Consider the following 24,799-nt stretch of genomic DNA (forward strand, 5'->3'; position numbering starts at 1 on the left):
TGTGAGTGTGTAGTATATATGTAAGTTTGCGTGTGTGTAAGTGCGTGGATATGAATTGGCACTCTGTCCTGGGTAAAAGCTGTAGTGCTCGATGCAGTCCTTCAGGTGGACAGTTGTTTCCGGTTGAGAGTGTGCTGCGCGCTATTGGCTGCCACTTCTCACCAGTGTTTGGATGAGTGCTGAGTATGAATGGTTTAGGAAAAACATGTAAATTGCAAAGCATCCTTGGGTTTCTAGAAAGGCGCCTTTATAAGTTGAACGTCATTCATTCATTCATTCATTCTGGTATAAAGATAAATAATTACATGTGGCTGTCTACTGACATAACTGTGTAAAAAAGGACAAAAAACACACCAAAATAGGCTGGGGTTCAAAGGGTTAAGTCCCAAATCTAAATCTAACCCTAACTAGCCTACCTCCATCAGAGCCTGTGTGAGCTGAACTTTAGCCTGAAACCCAGACCAGTGCATCAGCGAGCAGACAGTGTCAGGAACAGCAGACCGGTTCCCCTCAGCGAGCTGGCAGCTCCCCCTCTCTCCTGAAGACTCCTCCTCGAGAGCTCGGAGGCGCACTCTGCGATAAAACCTGAACCCCAGTGTCTTCAGCTGCAGGGAGGAGCGCAGCGGCTGTGCTCTGCGCTCTGAGAGCTACTGAAGATCAGCACACGACGACATCGCTTCACAGGAATGAGTGATTGACCTTATCCCTCCTTTTCCTCCCGTTTTCCCTCTGTCTTCACCGCACGCGCCTTTGCGCTTGGAATCTTTTGGATCCGCTTTTACGCACGAACTGTCCGCCTTCCCTTGGAGACTTTATCCCTACGAAGGTGATTCATGAGAAGAGCATCTATCCACTTGTAACGTCTGTGCGGATTCTTTTCTTCAGTCCAAGGAGTGCGTCTTCAATTCAGGTAAGGTGAGATGGTTTCAGAGCTCCTGGTGGTATAATTGTTCTTTTTTAAAGCAGAAGGTGGATTCCTGGTTTCCATCAGGCATATTAGTGAAACTGGCCTGTTAGTCTGCTTAGAATTGCACAAGCTCACCAACATGTTTCCTAATGCAAGAAGATTTACTTAAATATGTCAAATATGTGAAGACTTCTGGAGAGCTGCCAGGCACAGTGCATGCAAATACTCCCTGCTTAAAGAACAGCATGGTCAGATGTTGGTCAAACTGCTTAATCTGATTAATCATCTTTTTTACAGCATTGAGTATGTTTGAGTATGAGTTTAATGTTTAATTTGGTCTGAAAGCATTATCAGTCTGAGCAAGCTACTTAGATACCCAGTATGATCAACACTGCCAAAACAGTGGTCAAGATGCTGGTCAAGAGCTGGTTAACCAGTTATCTTGCCATTATAATGTATGTTTTGTCTGGGTGACTAGCTTTTCAACCATCTTCAAAATCAAAAACCATCTCAGACCATCTAAAACCAGCTTCTAACAAAAGCTAGATTTAGCTTTTAGAAAATTTCAGCAAGGCTTCTAAAGGCTGTTCTGAATACATGTTTTAAAAATGTAAGCTCTCAAAAAAACAGCACTTTGAACAGGTTTTATGTGTTGTTAGGAATGATGCTTCTCCGAGGATGCAACTTTGCTCTGGTCCTTTTGTTCATGTGTGCCTCTGCCGTGGAGCCAGGTAAGCTGCAGTTCATTCTCATTCCTGATTTCAGGTTCATATTACTGCTTGATTCAGTTTTTTAGGGTTCACATTACTGCTTGATTCAGTTTTTAGTGTTCACATTACTGCTTGATTCAGTTTTTAGTGTTCACATTACTACTTAATTCAGTTTTTAGTGTTCACATTACTGCTTGATTCAGTTTTTAGTGTTCACATTACTACTTAATTCAGTTTTAATGTTCACATTACTACTTAATTCAGTTTTTAGTGTTCACATTACTGCTTGATTCAGTTTTTAGGGTTCACATTACTGCTTGATTCAGTTTTTAGGGTTCACATTACTGCTTGATTTATTTTTTTTAGGTTCACATTAGAGATTGATTCAATTTTCAGGTTTGCATTACTGCTTGATTCTGTTTATTAGGTTCACGTTATTGATTGATTAAATTGTCAGGTTTACATTACTGCTTGATTCTGTTTTTAGGTTCACTGTATTGATTGATTAAATTTTCAGGTTTAGATTACTGCTTGATTCTGTGTTTTTAGGTACACATTAATACTTGATTCAGTTTTTTAGATTTAAATTACTGCTCAATTAAGTTTTAAGGTTTTAGATTTACATTGCTGTTTGGTTTAGTTTTTAGGTTCACATTAGGGCTTGATTCAGTTTATTTATTAATTTTCAGGTTTACATTACTGCTTGATAACACGCTTATACCTGAAAAGTAATGAATGATATTAATCTGTTTTTTTTGAGAAAATTTGCAAGATTATGACTCAGGTTTCACATACTGTTTGTAGCCTTCAGGCAAAAAAATTAAGAGTGGCGAAACTGTCTAACTGTTGAGTTTAATCCATCACATATCATGAATGGCCCTTCTTCTTCTTCTTCTTCTTCTTCTTTGTCTTTAATCATTCAATGCATTGATAGCCAGTGCATCCATGTGTAAGGTGACGTAAGAGGACTGGGCAGATACCATTCTACGATACAATGACGGTGCTTCAATGATGATGTATTAGCAGCTGTTTGAACAGATGCTTGGCTGGGAATATCTATCTAGTGGGTGGGAACTAGCCATGACTAAATTGTGGAGAAAAAATGTTTTTTTACAACACTGTGATGTAAATCTAGCTGTGAAGCTAGAATTTAACAATATAATTATAATAATTTACATTGCAATATGCTTTTCTGTCAAATCTGGATTCTATTTTGTTGAGCTTTTAGGCAAATGTATTTACACTTGGGAGTCAAATGTGTTTCTGGTTAGTCAGTCTGAAAACTGATTGCTGGGTGGGGTGAAATATGGAAATTAGGAGTTTTGTTTGTTGCATGTGTCTTGAAGAGATGGATACATTTACACCTCTATAACATGGCTCAAATGCATTAAGTGAATGGATTTTTATCTGTTCTAATTGCGTTTTGGTTGTGTTTACACAACAATAATTTTGCAGCTTGGATTTTTCCAGAAATAATCCAGATGCTCGAGATCATGATATGTGATGGACCAGGTGTAAACAGGGTCTGAGTGTTTTGTGGATATTGTCAATACTTGTAGATCCACTGTATAAAAAAAACTTAAACACTGGTACTTATAGAATTGTACAGGGTTTAATGTTGTTATGTAAGAAAAATATAAATAATGTCACATACAGGGTTGGAAAATATATTGGAAATATCCATATATTCTAAACAATTTCATAGAAGATTAGAAAATGACCATTTTGTTAGAAAATGACCGTTTTGTAATATCACGTTCCAAAAAAGAACATACAAAGATAGTTTGTGTGGAATTTTTTTTGTAGTACAGTCTTTTGCAAATTATGTTGTAGAAACATGCAATTAAAAAAAGAAGCAGCATATCGACTTTATTTCACCAAATAGCATAATCCTTTGTAGTTCACTGAGGCAGAAAATATTTAGTTATATATATTATTGGGTATTTAATATTTCAATTTAGCATATCAGTGCTGTCCAATGAAATACAAGTATCTCCATTTTTGTCGATTTTTAGATTACTACATAATTTGAACACATCAACTCGCCGAAATTTCTTGATAAACGGACCAATAAAAATACTTCTAAATGACCTGAAATAAACCATTTTTACATTGACTTCCATTGAAAATTTAGAAGATTTTTTCTCTGTCTTGTAAAGTTTCTGGTCTGGAAATACTTGTTTTTCACTGATCAGCAACAATATGTTTTTCTCTGGGGTTTAAATTCTAGCTACATATCATGAGAAGTTTAATAATATCATATTTAGACTAAATCAAACAGCCACCTGTAACCTTTGCTTAACAAACCTTTATTTAGAATTTCAACTCTATATGTGTGTATCTGCAGATGTGCCGGTGGAGGATGACACCGTGTTTGATCTATTTGAGCGCAGTGGAATCACAAGGAAGACCCCTGGGGTCAAACTTTTCAGAGGTGGTCAGTCTGATTCTATGGCATACCGCTTCATCCGTTTCGACCTGCTGCCCTCTGTGAACCCGCAGGCCCTGCAGCAGCTTCTGATGCAGATCCAGAACAACGAGGGCTTCATTCTGACGGCAACGCTGCGCCAGGACCGCACGTCCCGGGGCACCATCATGGGCCTGGAGGGCCCCGGCGGGCGCAGGCAGATGGAGGTTGTGTCTGACGGTCGCACGAACACACTGGACCTGGTGTACTGGTGGGCGGACGGCTCACGCAACGTAATCTCGTTTGAGGATGTGGACCTGTCAGACTCGCAGTGGAAGAATGTCACGCTGTCTGTGCACGGAGAGACCATCACCCTGTACGTGAACTGTAAAATGATCGAGAGCTACATTCTGGACGAGCCTTTCTATGAGCACCTGAGTGCCTCTGGGGGACGCATGTATGTGGCCAAGGGATCCAGCCGTGAGGTGCACTTTAGGGTGAGAATACTGCACCTTTATGCTCAAGTGCTCCATGGTTTGATTAAGGGATGCTCCTGCACTACTTTTTATCCAATTCTGATGCCAGATCTTCAAGTATCCACCACTGAGTGGTACGGATACTGAGTACAGAGATCAATATCAACTCTAACTAACTACTATCAATCTATAAATCTATAAATAAACAGATATTTATTTATAGTTCTCAATTTGTATAGGTTGTATTTTGGTAATGGCTGTATTCTGTATCCCCCATGATGTATAATCAGGTTGAAAGAGCAGCATTTACTGGTTGAGTATCTGCACGTTTGAAAAGTTTCAGAGTAACACACGCACAAGTAGGGAACCATAATAATCCTACACCATTGACATGCTGCTGGCTTCAGTCAAGCACCAACTAGTGGTGTGTAATATGCACGTCAGTAAATGCTTTACGGTATCGGTGCTCTCAGTTGCCAATACTGATACTATAAGTGCGTAAGTGCCGATACCGATACCGTATTGTCACTGTGCAACACTAGTTTTACTGTTTTTCTAACTTGGAGCACACCTTGACCAGGCAATTATTAGCTGAGTACCAGATTGAACTGTTTTGGAAGAAAGGGTAGAGGAAAATGTGGAACATCTGGTATTCTTTGAGCACAGAATTGGATTACATTTTTGCAAAATGAGTGGACTGATTCACGACTGTCTTCACTTAACCTAAGAGCAGTGGTGACGCACTGGTAGCGTGCAAGAGTTTTTATTGTGCTCATTTTACTACTGTTGCAATTGAAATGCCCACTCAGCCAAACCATGATAGTGTAATTAGCTTGAGGTCATGATTATTAGGTTAGATATTACTGGATAAATCACTGTATTTATGCAACTGACCAATGTTTAGAAAATCAATATGTTTTACAATCAGTATAATCACAACGCTAATATTTAAGGTTGCACAATTGGAGCCACATCAGAGTTGGCAGATATTTTTTTATTTTAAATGTTGGCACTGGACAGATGCTTGGGTTTAAAGTAGGCGATACTGGCATCAGAATATGTACATAAAAAATATCGGATTTCTACATGTGCCCCAGTTTTCCGTATTGTTGCTTGTATTGTGTGGCCCTGGTCCCAGTACATAACGTCATAAGACTGGCTGGGGGTGCTTAAAGTTATCTTTGTGTTTCCTCTCAGGGCTTGCTGCAGAATGTGCAGTTTATTTTTGACACCCCTCTTGAGGACGTGTTGGAGAGTCGGGGCTGTGAGCTAGCAAACCCAGGTAAGGTTTATAACCTGTGATTTTTTTATTTTTATTTAAGTGAATATATATATATACATACATACACATATATGTATATGCAAAGATCTGGACATGCCAATAGATATAAGCAATCATTGGCTCCTCAAGGCAGTCAAATACTAAATAATTAATGCCCACTATGCAGGAGCAGGCTATAAGAAGTTCCTCAGTTCATATTGCAATTTTGCAAATATGCAATTATGAATTCTGAAGACTTTGCAATAGGCTCTGGGGTGGTGGTGTGCAGCAACACCTCCACAATTAAAACAACACCTATCTAACCATTAAGCACTGCCACGGATCAATCCTGCTTTGGATTTGTCTTGCAGCCAGTGATACTGGAAACATTTTACTGGTAGAATGAATAATAGGTTGAAATATCTACAGTCTAGAAATCTAGAAGCCAACATTACACTCTGTAAAAATCTGTCAAATACAACTCATTACATCCACAACTGACAACCTTGAGAGGTGCATGCTGACGTTTTGCCCTTACCCTCAATGTTTAGATATAGCCCATCTCACAGAACTGCTTTTTGTGACTTGTGCCTGAAACAAGAATTAAAAGATTAATATTAAAATTGATGCATCATCCTTGACTTTATGCAACTGAGAGAACACAAAGACATACAAAAAAGTCCTAAAACTCTAAATGGGAAACAATAACCTACTTTTAAAAATCAGGTCATTTTTTATGTGCTCATCATGCCCAAACTTTTGCATTCCACTCTATATTTTACACCACCCTCTTGCGGTCTCTTAGGTTTCTGTCACTTTAATTGAAAGAAATGTTCCAGTATCCAGTTCTGAAGGATTAAATGGTTTCTTTGGTCTAACGCATTATGTTCAGGCCATCAGATTCTTATCATAGATTGGATTGAAGTGATTAAATCAGATGTGTGACAGTAAAGAAAACACTAAACTGTGAAAATTGTGGAGCCCCGGGATTAGAGCGTAAGAACTCTGCAATATGGTAGTTGGAAAAAATGAAATTTCCTAACTGTTCGGCAGGCTGTCCCTCATGATCGCGGGATGGTTTTAACACTTGGCAGTTAGCTTAGAAAAATAAATACCCTGAGTGGAACTCACACTCTTGGAAGGCTGCATGCACTCATCCAGACACAGATATGCCAGCCAGACTGAAGAAATGATTAGTGAAAGCTAGCTTGGGGCAGAATACTTTCTATATGTGAGTGTGTGTGCGTGTATGTGAGATTTGGGGGGAGGGTTACGTATTACTTTGTCAGTGCATGCCGTTATTTAGCCTTAGGGCAAAAGTGATTCAGGGTCAAGGCTGGTATGCTTGTGGAACCATTGTGTGAAGATTTGGTAGAAGTAAGGCTTAGTTTATTGGCAATGAAAGTTTTAGTCCAAAAGGCCACTTGTGAGGTCATGTAACAGAAAGCAGTAATGGCAGAAAGAGAGGTCAAACTCAAACACACACACACACACACACACACACACACACAAGCATAGATGCATATGCACACACTCACATGCTGCCTAGCACACAATCGTTAGGGATTTAAATGCATTTAACAGACCCAGAGTTAAAGAGGGAAAAAAATCGCTGGCTCAACAAACTGCACTCCAGGCCAACATGCTCTCTTGATTTAGGGACCTTTGGCGTGTCTAGTATATGACCAGTGTGTTGCTGAGTGAGCTCAAGGCTACAGACTATTGCTGTAGTCTGTATATATCCAATATACTGTATATATATATATATATATATATATATATATATATATATATATATATATATATATATATATGTATCCAGTATCCAATGTACATATGTATATTGTTAAATGTAATAAATAATATAAGATTTAATGTTTCCTGTTCAATTAATTACTAATAAATTTGGTGCAGCCAAAGCTGTTGCTGCATTCTGTGTAACATCATTCAAAAGTGTCAAAATCCTTATATTGTGTCACAATACTGGTTGACCAATTCTGATTTCAACCTCGTTTTGGCCTGGATGTTCCTGAATTGTGTCTCATTCAAGAAGCAGTAGGGCTATTTATACACTCACATGCCAAAAGTAGTGGGATAGAAGTATGTAAACTGATAACTTGGGAACGGACACACCTGTATAAGTTGTGAGGTGTTATCTTGTGAGTGAAGCTAAACACTGGTCAGGATGCTTGTGGGAAGGGGATGTGAATTTTAGATGTTTAAGCGAGGCCTGTTTGGTTGGTGCCAAAAGTTGTGAGGGCATTCAACATTATTTAATCCACAGTGTCACATGTGTGGAATACAGAAATACATAATAAAAGGTTGCACTGTCCACTGGCAGCATCTGCTGAGTTTGACAGAAATCACATCTACAGTTATACATGATGTGGATCCTTTAACATGGCAGCAACAAGAAGATAACCACAGTATGTAGCAATAACATCCATCTATTGGTCTTTAAAGAATGCCATCCTCAGATGTACGCCTGTAATTACACAGCAGCATAAATACTGTAGCTCAAAGTGTATGAACGGCTGTATTTATGGTATACTTTGTTATAATTTGGATAACATATTTTTAGTGGTGTGCAGTAGGTGGGCTTTCTAAAAAAACTGCTGTGCTTGTTCTTTTATAGCCCCTTAAAATAACTTTAAAAGTCCCCTTCAAAGAATCGTGAGTGGCAGTCTCAGGGAGAGGTCCATGTGCTGTCACAGAAACTTGGTGGTTTCACGTGCGTGACATCACTAGGGGCCGTGGAAAGTAGAGCTCGGGATTGCTTTGTACTCCTTGGAACAATCTTCAAGTGTCTAAGGCTTGTGCATAATGAAGGTTTATTACAGGCCGGCATCGACATCATGCTGAGGACCCCCTCCGTCCCTCAAAAAGTTTTTCCATTCTGCCTCTGTTTCCCTGTTCGTCAGCAGCCATGAAAACCTTCTTCCTGTGGCTGCCTGCCATGCCATCCCCAGGGCCATCAGCACAGGAACTGAGCATGGATTCTCATGGGCCCCCATGGATCCAATGTCCTGTTCTTAACACCCCTGCATTACATTTCCAGAACATCTCTGCCGCCGCCATGTGTTTAAGTGTACATTTCTTGTGTTATGTTATGCGTTGAGCCCCCCATGTGGGGCTGCTGATGTAGCCAACACTGAACGACCCCAGACACATGATACAGGCTGTAGAACACAGAGATCCTGTGTTGAGGCAAGCTTCTCTTTTATATTATTTACTTCACTTTCATTCTCCAAGATGACCCACTTGAGTAAAGTAAATGTATTACCGTACTTTATTTTAGTCTGTATGAAATCACAGTTTCAGAAAGTTTACTAATGTGTTCTGCAGACTCTTATTGGATGACTGGTGCACCCAGCTGACATTGCAACGTTATTTGAATGTGGAATCAATGTCATGTGATGGTTTATTCAGCAATTCTGAAATATTAATCAATATAAAATAATGTGACATTGACTCAATGTCTTACTTTAACATCTTTCAGACTTTCCTTGATTGATGTCCCACAGCATATCTAAATATATATGACTAATGTATCTCATTAGTAATAAATGAGAATAAAACTAAAATCTGTCTAAATTATAAAAAAAACTTCATTAATACTTTTTCCTCAATTAACATGATACAAAATAGTAATTTAATCTTTGGTTAAGTTAGCTTTTTATGGTGTATCCACTGGCTCAGTCATTGTTTTGATACCTGGTATGCCATAGTAACTTGTGGCTGGGAAAACTGTGTTATAATAGGCGGGACCTGGAAATTACTAAACAGAATGGACAAATGAAAAAAAAAATTAACAGAGAAGCCTATTAGGCTTGTGTTGTGTTCATCTAATGGCAATATGCTTGTACATTTTTTGGCTGTTCTGCATTAAAAACAGAAGCTTATAAAATACAATACATGCTTTATTTGCAGAAAGTAAGATGTGACTGTATACTACCTTGTAAATAGTAGTTTAACAGTGACTCTTTCAGTAAAGATCTCTGGACCAGAACTGCTTCATCTGTTTTCAATTACTAACATATAACCACTACTTATACTATATAATACTTATACTGTTGATCCTGAAGGCTAAACCAGTCCTGCATGGAATAGGATCTAATAGCATGCCCCTTGATGGCTAAAGAAAGCTTCACTGACCTGTGGAAAATGAATATGGAGTCTCCTGTATTGAATGTTGATGTGATTTCTTTCAGAGTCTCTTGTCCGTTTGCACTGACAAATTATTAATCATCATCATCCACTGTGTTGTCCACTCTACACGTGACACTGTGAGTCAAAAAATGGAATGTCCCAGAAATGGAATGTCCTAGAGATGGAACATCCCGTCCACCTGGCCTCAGTCAAACTCTATTGGCATGTCAGTGTCGACTCGCCTATGTGTTTTTGACACATATCAGCTGTAACAAGCAAAACAGAAGTAGCTTAAATCAGAAGTAACTGAATTTCACATCAGATAAAAGCTACATTTGCAAAAAAGCCTCCAACTAAAGAAACAGTTTACAACTAAAACGTAATTAGTTTTTCAGTGATCTTGCACTTTATCACTTTAATAATTCCCTCATTTGTTCTCTTCTCTCTCAACAGAAAATGAGAACACTGTGAGTGAGAGTGCTGAGCAATTGGAGGTTCCTTCCTCCATCGCCACCAACCTGATCGGCCAAAACCCGGAACCCCCGGCCACCAGTTCCTCAGAGCTGATGTGCGAGCGATCCTGCGATGAGCTGGCCAGTCTCTTTGAGGAGCTCAAAGGCCTGCGTGTTGTTGTTAGCAACCTCATTGATGGTTTGCAGAAAGTGGTGAGTCTGCTGCGCTCTGTTTTTGCTAGGTTTTGCATGTGAGTCCAAACAGATACACGTCAAACTGGTTGTGTGCGAACAGCCTCAGTTAGAAGCTGAACAAGTTGGGAACCCCACTGAGGCAATTTTTCACTGTTTCCGTTTGCTTAAACTGGGTAATTGGGCCATAATTGGTGTCTACCCGCATACCTGTGGAAGGAATGTTTGCACAGTAAATCACAGCGTTTTATGCACTTTCTCGGTTGTGTGGAAATTTATGACTATTTGAAGGCGGCACCCTGCTGTGAGTGTGTGCTGGATATTTTTGGGTGCGGGGTGAGTAAGCCTTGTTGAGAATCATCGGTCCCTTCGGCTCATCCAGACTGCTTGGTGCTGGGTTTCAGACGGAGGAGAACACCGCGATGCGGGAGGCCCTCAATAAGCTGCAGGACCCGGTGGAGCAGAGCATGTGCTGGCAGGACGGCAGGATGTTCGAGAATAAGGAGGACTGGATTGTGGACAGCTGTACCAAATGCACGTGCCAGGAAGGGAAAGTGGTGTGCCGTCAGATCACCTGCCCTCCGGTGGCTTGTGCCAATCCGTCCTTTATCGACGGGGAGTGCTGTCCAGTCTGTCTTCGTGAGTGACCCTTAAACTCATAATTCACCAACTATTATAGATAATTTCTTAGGCTTAGCCCTAAAGCAGACTACTATAATTACAGGTGATTGCCAGTGAGATCCGGAAATTTCAGTGGAAGAATTACCCCCTGTCTGATGTCAGTACTTACTTAGTAATTGTAGTTCTGTTTAAATCAACATCAAAATAAAGTCTGACAGTGAAGTCTGAGACACAGTGATGTGTTGTTGCTGCTGTTGGTGTCGGCTGCACCCATTCCTGATATATATATATATATATATATATATATATATATATATATATATATATATATATATATATATATATATATGTGTAAAGCTTGTTTAGTCCCTGTAGAGAAGTTTTGCTGATAGATTGGGACTCTCAGCACTGACCTACAGAGCAGTAGAACTGTGTTCTCTGGAATAATGGAGCTCCGTCCAGTACTTTTGGAATAAGGTGGAGTGAGGTGGCCGGAAAATGGGCCTATTTCAAAACCCAAGACTGTTTTGCAAAATTGACAAACACCAAGCCCAGTTAAAGCCAGGTTGAAGCTTGCAAAACAGTCAAACATAAGAATATGGGTATTGTTGATGATGGAAAACAGCACATCAACACCAGACTCATGTTGGCATTGTGATGGCAGCTTTCCTTGTGCCAGTGTCTGTAGAAGGAGAGCTCAAAATCGAAGAATGAACAAATAATACATGCTAGGCTTAAATCTAATACTACCTTATGTAATCTTAACCTTAAATATTTCCTTTTTAACTTACTTGCTATTCAACATTTAAAAATAACATAAAATATTTAATAAATGCATTCCTTTACTTTGCAAGTAATTCATAAAATAAGTTCCTAGTTTTGTCCCTTACAGTTTTTTTTACTTTGCATGCTCAGCAATGGACAGTGACGATGGCTGGTCTCCATGGTCTGAGTGGACACAGTGTACAGTGACCTGTGGCAGTGGAACTCAGCAGAGAGGCCGATCGTGTGATGACTCCAGCAACACATGCTCTGGTCCTTCCATCCAGACTCGCAGGTGCAGCCTGGGAAAATGCGACCGGAGAGGTATTTTATATAATGTACTTTATTCTGCCTTTTAAAACTGGTAAAATCTGTGACCATATAAATATAATAATAAATCAAATCATCATAATGAAAACACAGGAAATACACACATGTCGAGAATGTGTTTGCCCAGTATGGATAAATCGATTATAAAAAATCTTGATATTTTACTTTGGCCAAAGAATAAGTGCATAATTATTACAATTAATTATAATCGGTTCCAAAATCAATATCGTTAATCGCCATAGATTTTAGTTAGTGTTCACAGAATCTTGCTAGTGTTAATATACATTTTAATCAGTGCCAGAAAGTAACAGTAAGTGTGTGTGTGTGTGTGTGTGTGTGTGTTTAGTGCGTCAGGACGGTGGCTGGAGTTTATGGTCTCCGTGGTCGGCGTGCTCTGTGACCTGTGGGGAGGGGGTGATCACTCGTATTCGTCACTGCAACTCCCCCATTCCTCAGCGAGGAGGCAAAGACTGCGAGGGCGAAGGCCGAGAGACGCAGAGCTGCCAGGCTGAGCCGTGCCCGAGTGAGTATGGTGGCCCAAAGATGACAAACTTTAACAAGCCCAACCACACACACGCTCATTTATAACCCATCTTATCCACTCCCTGCTGTCCAAAGTCCAGCTGAGAAGGAAAGAGAGAGAGTGAATCATTCTTTCCAGGGCTCATATTATCATTAGAGCTGGGAGGATACACGACTATAAGGCTGGCAAGTTTCACCACAGGGGATTATGGGTAAGACTCTCATGACACGCCCAATAAATGAGATTGTCCTGAGGGGCATAAGAAGCAACTGTGCTGGGTTGGAAACACAGCAAGGTTTCTCCAGCCAGGGGCACAGAGGGCTTAAGACTTGGCTCACCTTTAGCTGAAGATTTAGTTTCGACTAAAACAAAGTCCAAAAAGAGGCAGAGCTGTGCGCACATTCGTCTGCTGACTTTGGGCATTTATGTGTTATTTCCACATTAGTGGAGCATGTGTAGGCACTCAAGACACATTACCATATTAAAGTACTTATGTCATGTGATATACAATCCAGAAAGAATGAATGATAGATTCGAAATGTCTAAAAAAATGATGAAATTTGACATCAGTTTTAATTTCCAGGATTGTCTTTGTCTTTGAAGCCGAACTGAAATATTACTTTTCTGTCTTTTGTTTAATAGTCTTTATTTTGCACATCTTTTTTTTTCTCCAATCATTACAATTACTCAAATAGAACAAAGAGAACATAAAACTAAATAGCAAACAGGGCAAAAACAAGATGTAACCAAATAACAAACAGATGGTCCAGACAACGAAGTATGCGCTCCAGAGGCCTGAAGGAAATCAATATTATTCCATCACACAAACATAGCTTTCAGCAGGTCGCAGCACAGACTCCCTGAACCAGAACCTGAAACGAGGCCTGGTGCCCAGTATCACTGCTGTGGACTGTGGAGCTCACGTGTGCTCACTGTGCAGCTCATGCCTTTGACTCCAGCACTGAGTGTCTGTGTATTCTTACAGTTGACGGAGGCTGGGGTCCGTGGTCACCATGGGCGTCCTGCTCAGCTACGTGTGGTGGTGGACTGAAGAGCCGTGAGAGAGAGTGTAACAGTCCTGTCCCGCAGCACGGGGGGAGGAAGTGTATGGGAGATTCTGTTGAGAATGAAGTCTGCAACAAACTGGAGTGCCCCATCAGTGAGTGTCCTGTAAAACTGTGAGATATAATCCTGATTGCATTTAACCAGTAGGAGGTAGAGGTGGGCAATATGGTAATATAATAAGATTATACATTTTGTTACAGAGGTATATCATATGCTTTTCTGAACGGAATCTGGATATTGTCAGCACTTAAAACACTGATTTTTTAAAGTTAGTTTTTAAATCCTGATAAAACTTGAGCATTTGTCTGTTGGTTAAAATATTATCATCCATATCATTAATAGTAATTTTTTTTTCTTGTGTTTTTTTGATGCAATGGTATATATTCTTATATTTTCTATTTTTTCCAGTTTCCTGCATTTATAAGCAAGTACCTACTTTAGTTTGTCACTCTTATATTTATCCATTACATATATTAGTGTAGTCTGTGAAAAATTCAGAATTGTTATTGCACAATATGATTTAAAGTTAAGTTTAAGGGGGAAATATAGTTACAGGGAGTCCTAGAGTCTGTTTTCTTTTAGGATCTTAATTCAGACAAATAAACTATTTTATATGGTTACATTATCTTAGAACACAAGTCCTTTATTGTTTGCAGTTATATCCTAGATACTGTTCAATTCTTTGGATAATTTTGTACCTTGGTATAAAAAAAGACACTGGCATTTTTTGGTTATGAATTACATCACATATCCTATAGTGTAGATGTCATCAGCACTGTCAATTTAGTGCTGTGCTTTTGAAACAGTTAACCCATATGGACAAAAGTGTTGGAACACCTTCTCATTGTTTCTTCCAAAATCAAGGCTATTAAAAAGAGTTTTTTTTTGCTGCATACTGCATTGTTGGAATAACTGTCTCTTCTGTCCAGGGAAGGCTTTCTACTAGATTTCAGAACATTGCTATGAGCATTTGGTTGCATTAAAGTGACAGAAGTGGTAGTGTGGTCTGGGTTTTGGATGATCACCATTTTTATTACACTTTGAATGGCATTCAATAACAGTTTTGGTCTATTTGTAGATGATTTCAGAGACTGTAGGTTTCGAGTAGAATGGGAAAGTCAGTAAACTGGTTCATTTCTGTCAGATGGTTGTCTCTCCAACCCATGCTTTGCTGGAGTGGAGTGCAGCACTGTGTCTGATGGCTCCTGGGAGTGCGGGCCCTGTCCATCAGGCTACCGGGGCAACGGAACCTCCTGTGAAGATGTGAACGAGGTGAGATAGCAGAATTTATGTATACATATATATGCAATATTTCACAAACACCCTATATCACCCTCTCTCTCTTTCTCTCCTTGTCTTTCCTTGTCATGTGGGGTCCTGCGCAGTGTGACATGGTGTCAGATGTGTGTCATAAGCTGGGTGGGCTGCAGCAGTGTGTGAATACGGATCCGGGATTCCACTGTCTGCCCTGCCCCCCGCGCTACAAAGGCACGCAGCCCTACGGCATGGGAGTGGAGTCAGCCAAAACCAACAAACAGGTCAGTCCCTGAGACCCCTGCTCACATGCTCGCCATGTTGACTCTCTTACAAGAGCTGCACTAGCAGAGCCGGTTCTGGGCATACGAGGGCCCCAGTCACAGCCTACTTGATGGGGGCCAGAACTTTCAGACCTCAAATAATGCAAAGAAAACAAGTTCATATTCATAACGTTTTAAGAGTTCAGAAAGCAATATTTTGTTGAATACTGCACCAGTCAGACTGTTTTACTGTATATGTGTAGACGTGAAAAGGGATGCATTATTTTCCATTATTTCCATTCTAACAAATAAAGATTTAATACATTCTAAATTGACTAGATTGGAAAATAAAACCTGTCTATATACAACCACAAGGGCAGAAAAAGTGTTTAAATGTTGATGCATTCAAATAAAAACAGAATGCAATAATCTTATATATTATAATTAAATCTAAAAATAAATGTCTTAAAACTGATGAAGAATTTCAGAAAAAGTGTAAATTAAGTGTAAATTATGAAGACTTTGGCTATTTTACCATCTTCAATCCAAAATGCAAAATGCAAGGATCAGAGAATCTAGAAAAATCTCTGTGCACAAGGGACAAGGCCAATGGGGATCTTAAATGCTGGTGATCTTTGGGTCCTCAGGTGGCAATGGATTAAAAATAGACATATCTTTTACTGGAAATTACTGCATGGACTCAGTAACATAGAACACAGATCCTGAAACGCTGCCGTCTAAATCGAATTTCTTTATACCTCTCTGAACCCCCTTTTTTAAACAGGTATGTGAGCCCTACAACCCATGTAAAGACAACACCCACAGCTGCCACAAGAACGCAGAGTGTATCTTCCTCAGCCACGTCACAGAGCCCATGTACAAGTGTGAGTGCCGTATTGGCTATGCTGGGGATGGCATCATCTGCGGAGAAGACTTTGATCTGGACGGGTGGCCCAATCAGGATCTGGTGTGTGGTGCCAATGCCACTTATCACTGCAAGAAGGTACCAGGTTACACACACTGACTTAACTTAAAAATAGCCCACAAATGCATGGGATCTAACCACAGTGTAGCCGTGACAAATCTAATCACAGTTTCAATATTACTTCCACGTGAAATGGGAATAGTACTGGAAACTGAGAACAGGAATGTATGCCGCAGAATGAAGTGAGACAATATACAGTCTACCTCAAGCTAACTATAAAGTTAAACCGAAGTGCCAATTCAAATATATTTTATATGCAATACGCCTTTTGTATGTCATCGCTCTGGAGTTTTAAACAAGGACAAATGTGAGCACATAGAGAACTCACAAAAACCGTGATTACATCATTCTTAGCTTTGATGGTAATGGCCTGATTACACAGTAACACACCCCAGAGAGAAACCATGGCCACTGCAAGACGTCATGTATAAGGCAGGTTAAGGCATAGCAGATTTGAGTGCAGGGGAAAAAAGGAATGGTAAACAAGACAATGTTGAAAACAAAAACAGGAATAACCCACCAAAATTAAACCTCATCTTTAAGCAACAAGAGAAATAGTAATATGTATGTTTAAGTAGATTTATATCACAGAAATAGTCACCTTATTTTCCATAATGACAATTGGGATGTTGTGGGGCACCATTTACCTTATTTAACCCACTATATTACAAAGAAGAGTTGGTTAAAGATAGATTTCTATTTTCTGGAGGTAAAACCAACACCAGAACATCCTTTCCCAGAGAAATGGCTTGGTTATGAAGCTCTAATGAAGCAGGAGATTGTGAGGCTCTTATGTAAGCTCATAGGCTAGATCCCGACACATTCACTTCACTAAAACTTTGTAACCAGGTTTCCTTTCCACAAATTGGTAAGAGCATGGGAGTTTGGTTGAGGGTTATATTGTGTCCCACAACATTTTGGTTACTCTCAATACTGATCTTTTATGTTGTGTTAAAAAACTCTCTAGATAAGCTAGATAGTTAGCTCTAAACAATGTTAAATCTCCTTTTGGAATGTTGGGTTAGCATAGCTAGCCTCTTTATGATCTGTGTCCAGTAGATTACTTCAATCTGCATTCACTTTGAATACGACACAAGCATAAAGCATTTCATATTTTAAATATGAATTGACTAAAATAGTGTAAGAAAGAAACTCTTGGATGTGGGTGTGGTGAAAAGCGATGGATGGAATGGATCTGTGGTTTTAACTAAAAAGTAATCAGAGTACCTCTTCCTTTTAGGATAACTGCCCAACCCTTCCCAACTCTGGTCAAGAAGACTTTGACAACGACGGACAAGGAGATGCATGTGATAAAGATGATGACAATGATGATATTGTGGATGAAAGGGTAAGTAGTTTAATATTTTATCTCTTAGTATAAATCGTTAGAAGAGCTTAAAAGAAGCAGGCACAGCATTGTTTACTGTGCTATCCATTTACACTATGACACCTTTGCGATTTTCATTTCAGGACAACTGTCCCCTGATGTATAACCCTCGGCAGTACGATTATGATAAGGATGCGGTGGGCGATCGATGTGATAACTGCCCGTATGAGCACAACCCTGCTCAGACTGACACGGACAACAATGGGGAGGGAGATGCCTGTGCTATTGACATGGATGGAGATGGTGTGAATTAAGCTCTTGATGCATTGTGGCTATAATTTCTCACCATTGTATTTCAGATGTGCAATAATGATGAGTAACTTCTCATTACTTTCATAATTTTCAGAGATTCTGAATGAGAAAGACAACTGTCCACTAGTTTACAACACTGACCAGAAGGACACAGATTTGGATGGTGTTGGGGACCAGTGTGATAACTGCCCTCTGGTCCACAATCCTCAGCAGGTAAAAGGAAAAGAAGATAAAGAAGCTTGTGATTAGTGATAAGTGTTCCACACTGTGTCTAAGAAAGCTGATTTTTTTCTTTTTTTTTGTGTAGACCGATGTGGATAACGACCTGATTGGAGATCAGTGTGATAACAACCAAGACATAGACGAAGATGGCCATCAGAATAACATGGATAACTGCCCCTACATTGCCAATGCCAACCAAGCAGACCATGACAATGATGGCAAAGGAGATGCTTGCGATCATGATGATGACAATGATGGCATTCCTGATGACCGGGACAACTGCAGACTGTTTCCCAACGCTGATCAACTGGACTTGGATGGTGAGGACAGGATGAAACTCTTTCAGTCTGTCTGCCCGTCTAGAAGCTGTGCTCTCTTCTTGAGTTCATCCTAGCTTTAGGCGACTTTGTAGAGTCAACACAGCAAAGTGAGGAATCAACAAAGCAGATCAGGGGTTCAAGCCCCTCTTGAGGCAAATTCCTGTTTCTAATCCAAAGTGGGATCAGACATACAACAACACCAGAATGCTAATGCTCAAATGTATTATGAGTTAGTATGCAGCTATGCTTGACTAAAATTAGGGATACACCAAAATATATATTTTTTAAACTATTTATTAAAGTATTATTTCAGTGTTCAAATAAAAAAACCAAACACCAAAAAGGTTTGACAGTTTTTACATCACTGAATCATTTACATAGCCATTTAAAAAAAAGCCCAATTACAAAACTACAATTGTTGTCAAACATGTACCTCGGTAGAGCTATTCTACTCATAAATATACTTAAGCAGTGCTTCTCAAACCACGTTTAAAATAAATTAACACTTAACAAGAAAAACAAATAAATGCTAATGTTAATATAGCTTAGTCAACCCTGTACAGCTCTAGCTCTGTACTGTATGTATTTTTCATCAGGAAAACAAAATGTTTTTTGAAGAAGTTGTAAATTCATATTTGGTGTGATACACAGCAACACTCAGACAGGCAGCAGTACCAGCAGTACCAAGGGCTGGAAGAGGTGGGTGTAGTGCTGGCCTGTTGTTAAAACCATCCAATCCAGACAAATATTTATGGGTCGCCAAATTGTCAATGTATTTCTAACTAAAATAAATGCATACAGTTTCAGGTTCATGTAGGCTTACCCATGGCATCAGTCAGATCTGATGGTGCTCTGTTGCTCCTCGCTGTATCAGACAGGAATGAGCCCAGTGCCTGGCCTGTCAGAGAAGGAGAACTATAGTGAGGTTATCGTACAGGTAGGGGTCGCCCAGGGCAACAGCGACTGATTTGTGATATGTGGAGCCGAAGCCTCACGTGTGCGCTCTGCAGATCATCAGGCAGCTATGGAGACATCAGACACATTTCTTCTGGAATGCTCCTCTGGGCTCCCCACACCTGCTTATCTCAGAGCGTAATCCTGCCTTTAGTGGTGCGGCGAGCGATTCGGAATTGTTTTGGTCCTTCTTCATATTTTCCTATGAAGGTTATCCAAGGACCGATCTCATAAAAATGGAAAATCAAAGAGAGAAGGTATGATAAGAGGGGTGATATAAGAGGCATAAATTTCTGCTGGCACCAAGAATGCTGGAGAGTTTCACTTCGAGCTAGTGTTTGGTGTCTGGCATTGTGTTGCTCTGTTTTATGGGGTATTTTAAATATGTATATAACAGTTCTATGTGGGATTCAATAAATGTCACTGAATTATAATAGCCCAACAGTGGAATAACCACAGGCTAGTATAAAGTGGTTTAAAGTGACAATGGATTTAGCCTTCTTTCATAAAGTATCCTTATTTATATTGTGGGATGAAATTAGCCTTGGCACAGGAGTGTGTGCTCATTTCAGCTGTCATCACTCTTTTTGTTGCTTGTATCACAGCCCAAAAAAAATTCTGTTGGCAGTGTGAGCTGAGTTTCAAGCTTTGGAAATAAAGTTTACCGTCACACTGAAAGAAAAGGGCTTCTTGGTTGGCTACACTGATATGCCATGTCCAGTCACATTAGTATCAAATGTTAGCGTCACCTATAAATCCAGAATAGCTGTGCTTGTCCAATTTTCTTTCTTCTTACGGCAAATCAGCAACATATTGTGAAGTGCTGATGTGTTGTAGGTATATATTATTATATTATTGTTTCTAGTTCATTGCCAGGTCTAATGGAAATCTTTTAGAAAATTAGAAGATGACAGAAGAGCAGATACATTACACCATCTCTTTTTCTTTCAGGCGATGGTCGTGGTGATGCCTGTAAGGACGACTTTGACAACGACAGCATTCCCGACCTGTTTGATGCCTGCCCAGAGAACAATGCCATCAGCGTCACAGACTTTAGAAAATTTCAGATGGTGCATCTGGATCCTAAGGGAACCATTCAGATCGACCCCAACTGGGTGGTCCGGAATCAGGGCAAGGAGCTGGTACAGACTGCTAACTCTGACCCTGGCATTGCAGTTGGTAAGAAAAATGCATGACACAGGCCTCACGTGTTCACGTTGTCCCAATAGGCAAAACAGAACCAGGATTTGTTTTGATTTGGGGTTTCTTTTGGTCTGTTTACAATTACAGGCTTTGATGAGTTCAGTTCTGTGGATTTCAGTGGAACGTTCTACGTGAATACAGACAGGGATGATGACTATGCAGGCTTTGTGTTTGGCTACCAGTCCAGCCGACGATTCTACGTAGTGATGTGGAAACAGATAACACAGACCTACTGGGAGGACAAGCCATCGAAGGCCTTTGGTCTCTCTGGAGTATCACTGAAAGTAGTCAACTCCAGCACGGGTACAGGAGAAAACCTGCGTAATGCTCTCTGGCACACAGGCAACACCAAAGACCAGGTGGGCCTTTATTACGTAAATCATGGGTATGGTACTCAACAGTCCTCGAGCTTCCCTCCCTGCTCTAACACACATCATTTAACCATGATAAAGGGCTTTATAATCAACTGGTGAACCGAATCAGTGGGGTTAAAGCAGTAAAAACAGTCATTAGTGCGGACTGAGCTTCAGGGCTTCAGTGTAAGTGCTGCTGGTGTAAATTCCATTAAGTAATCAGTCTTATAAAAGGAACGTGGTACCCACAGCTGGACTTTGATGACTTTTCAAGCTAATGCAAATCATTACAGTTACATCACAGAGTCAATAAGGATCAGATCTGTGCGACACAGGGAGTCTGTCCTCTCTGTCTAGAGGAACCGCAGGGTCCAAAACAGATGTGATTAAAGGTTTTGTTTGTGTATTACTCAGGTCCGAACACTTTGGCACGATCCAAAGAACATTGGCTGGAAAGACTACACTGCTTACCGCTGGCATCTGATCCACAGACCCAAGACTGGCTTCATCAGGTAAGAGTTTACTCAGCTTCTTCTTTTAGCTACTATTTCTAAACATCTTACCTAACTTATCTAAACCACCGGGAGTTCCTGGCTTTTTCTGCAGTGATATAACTTAGGGAAAATTCAGTCAGCTTGCACTGCTTTGCACGTTAGTACATATTAGAAATCCTTAAGGCAGTTGAACACCAGACAAAGCTTTGAAGTAAAAACGCTGGATTATTCGTAAGTAAAGCAAAACTTGACATTAATAAACTGTATAGAGACAGCCTACTCCAAGTGAAAGGATTCTTTGAAAATATTAAAATTCTTGCATTTTATGAGAATTTAAGTCATATAATGTTGTAATAAACAGCGCTCAGTGTCCATCAGCACTACTTTATTGCTATTGTAAGAAATATGAATACATTGTTTCTGGTTAACTGATTGAATGGCTATTATAAGTTGGGGGTCTACATACAGTAGTATATTCATGGTACCGATACAACTGCGCTTATTTTTTGGTACTTTGTACCCGGATTGTTTCCCACTACTATAGCTACTCTCCAGTTTTTCGGTTTGTGAGGTTTTGAGCTGCGTAAAGTGCCAATTCTCTTTGGATAATCAGTGTTCTACAAGGTTGACACATATCACGTTTCAGTCTTAGCTTAAATTGTTTGGAACTATTAGCAAGTACATACTATAAAAGTACCCTGTTCCAGGTGCCAAGTGCCAAATTTGCCTTATGAAAAAGCAAAAAAAGATTAGTAGTAGAGTAGTAATGTTGGGGCAAGTAGTGTAGGTACCATGAAGATGAAGATTTTTTACTGTTTTCATATATATTGTGAACAATGAAGTTGGCTGTGTATGTACAGTATATTTTGATTATGATACATAGCATTATGGACATGTTCTGTCTCTTTTCCCTGCAGGGTTGTGGTGTATGAAGGAAAGCAGATCATGGCAGACTCTGGGCCTGTCTATGACAAGACATTTGCCGGTGGTAGACTAGGGTTATTCGTTTTCTCTCAGGAGCTCGTCTTCTTCTCTGACCTCAAATATGAATGCAGAGGTGAGATTATATAATATGACTAATCTGTGAATAGTGTTTCACAATTCTGAGCGCATTTTCAGTGCAGTGAATATTAACACACTGTTTTTCTCTGACAGACAACTGACTTTGAAGCATCTCCAACCATCAAATGTCTAAATGTCAGCGGTTTCAGATGAGTACGATGCTTTACAAATGTAACGCAGACTAAAGCACGTACAGGAAGGTCTCGTCCAGCTTCTCTTCACTTTAGCAGTGGAACGCACAGATTCATGGGCTTCATGTGCCTTTGACAGTAGAACTGACTCGGGATTTTGGTTGTGATAAGGAGACAAAGTTCATCACATTCCCTCAGCTTTGGTGCACAAATACACTTAATCAAATCAAATTGAGTCCTGCCTTCTTGAATATAAACCTAAGGGTTTGAATATTAGCAATTTTTTATGTAGTCATGTAGTCTTTTTATATTTGTCCTATTAGTCGTTTTTTCAGAGTAGCTTTGAAACGGTTTCAAATGTTGAATGGAGAAGATGTATGATATTCAGAATAATACTATTTCTACTGTAACTTATTTGTCTGTTGTGCAAGATTATTAATTAACAGTTTTGTTTTGCTTTTGCCAATGATTGTAAATACTTATTTATTTGTTTACACTGACAAACGTTCACAAATTGAATTGTAGAAAAGGTGTTTTACATCTTTATTCAAAATGTATTCATTGCTAGAAATCAAGAAGTCTTGAGTTCTGGTACAGACCACCTAAGACGTGTTCATTAGTTCACCAATGTTTTTATTCTTGCGTAGAGATAAAATTCAACTTGATGTGAAAATAATTGTTCAAAAAAGATGTTTATGTAACACATCAGGCAGGAGCCGTGCTGTGATGTGTTTAGAATGGAGGTTAATGGGAACATACAGTATATATAAGGTTTTTCACGTTAAAGATTTGGTACAAGGACTGAAAATACTGAAAGGGGTAAAAATACTGCTCCAGTGCTGAAAGTATTTTTTCTACATAAAAACTAAATGTGCTTTATATAGACTTTCTATATTTGTTCATTTGCAATGGCACTTACAATAAAACACATTAAAATAATTAAAGAAGTAAAGACAAGTAAAGACAATAGCAATGAAAATAACACATTTCTAATTAATAAAATGAAAATGGTTAATACAAGGTTATTTATTAAAAGGTTAAGAAATAATGTCATGCATTTTGCAGCAGCACATACCCCCCAATTAACACAGTATAGCACATGTTCTAGCACAAACAAACTGCAGAACAGACTTGAATCTGCATGACTGGGTTCAAAAATATGTATAGATTATGGATGATGTTTTTACATACAGCATACGAGTGTAAATCACAGAACGTAGATTCACGTGTTGTGCTGTTTCACTCATCTCTTATCTCTCGTTTTCAGTTTCAGTTCTTTCTCTTTAAAGAAACATAAACCTGCAATTTCATAAACAGTATGACACGTCAGTTCCTCTGCATTGTATAGCTTGCTGCTAATTGTTGTCTCTTTTTTTATGTAGCATATTAACTTCACTTTTTCATAGACTAACATCATTTTTGATTGAGGTGTTTTTTATTGCTTTCTTATTGCCCACTCAGACATTGTTGAAATAAAAACATGGTAAACTTTTTTTTTTAATAAAATTGTATATTTACTAATTATCTCTTTTTTTTTTACTTTTGCATCTTTCTAAAATCTGCCAAATGCCAATTGCTGACACATTAATCTCAAATGTATAGTTTACGCCATTAATTAAGTAGGAAAAAAAATATGAAAGCACAGATTCAGATTGGATGAAGAATCACATTCTTAGGTCTGTAATAATAGCACTAAAGAGTGTGTGATGATGGGACTGTCTGAAAAGCTTAGCTTTTGGGCCGTATGATTGTAATTTATGGACTAATGACAGCTATGACATACCAGAAAGAGTTTTTAAGAGCGGTTATATAACATACGGATTTTAGTCTTTTTCTGACCTTTGTCTGAGGTGAAGGAATCAGACTTGTGATAAAAATGGCTATAATGAAATCCCTCTGGGAATTTCTTAACGTATGTTTCTGCTCATCTGCAAATGAATGGTTCCAGGCCCATCCGTGGCAAGGGTTCATTCACAGCAATTGATTAGACGAAAACGGTGAAGTAAAGAGTGAAGACTGATGAGTGCGTCCCATTCTGGAAGCATTTGTTAAAGTGACGGAGTG

The 24,799-nt window shown here is 39.4% G+C and overlaps 1 protein-coding gene across 1 annotated transcript; it reads left to right on the forward strand.

Annotated features, from left to right (window-relative positions):
* Nucleotides 1-545: 545 nt before the first annotated feature.
* Nucleotides 546-23,429, forward strand: thbs2b (thrombospondin 2b). Its single transcript, XM_007259204.4, has 21 exons — nucleotides 546-910; nucleotides 1,567-1,638; nucleotides 3,965-4,521; nucleotides 5,698-5,782; nucleotides 10,364-10,575; nucleotides 10,959-11,193; nucleotides 12,091-12,261; nucleotides 12,614-12,790; nucleotides 13,776-13,949; nucleotides 15,000-15,127; nucleotides 15,241-15,393; nucleotides 16,157-16,375; nucleotides 17,598-17,705; nucleotides 17,828-17,987; nucleotides 18,091-18,209; nucleotides 18,304-18,538; nucleotides 20,444-20,671; nucleotides 20,783-21,054; nucleotides 21,463-21,560; nucleotides 22,460-22,599; nucleotides 22,698-23,429. The coding sequence occupies exons 2-21, from the start codon at nucleotides 1,569-1,571 to the stop codon at nucleotides 22,703-22,705; spliced, it is 3,549 nt and encodes a 1,182-aa protein (XP_007259266.3). The 5' UTR covers nucleotides 546-910; nucleotides 1,567-1,568; the 3' UTR covers nucleotides 22,706-23,429.
* The last annotated feature ends 1,370 nt before the right edge of the window (nucleotides 23,430-24,799 follow it).

Source organism: Astyanax mexicanus, chromosome 15 (genome assembly GCF_023375975.1).
Source record: "Astyanax mexicanus isolate ESR-SI-001 chromosome 15, AstMex3_surface, whole genome shotgun sequence".
NCBI lineage: Eukaryota > Metazoa > Chordata > Actinopteri > Characiformes > Acestrorhamphidae > Astyanax > Astyanax mexicanus.

Bases quoted from the DNA above. Each gene is read 5' to 3' on its own strand.
- thbs2b (XM_007259204.4), top strand. From the start codon at position 1,569: ATGATGCTTCTCCGAGGATGCAACTTTGCTCTGGTCCTTTTGTTCATG. The intron at 5,783-10,363 runs GTAAGGTTTATA...CTCTCTCAACAG, and splicing joins CTGTGAGCTAGCAAACCCAG to AAAATGAGAACACTGTGAGT. The intron at 10,576-10,958 runs GTGAGTCTGCTG...GCTGGGTTTCAG, and splicing joins TTGATGGTTTGCAGAAAGTG to ACGGAGGAGAACACCGCGAT.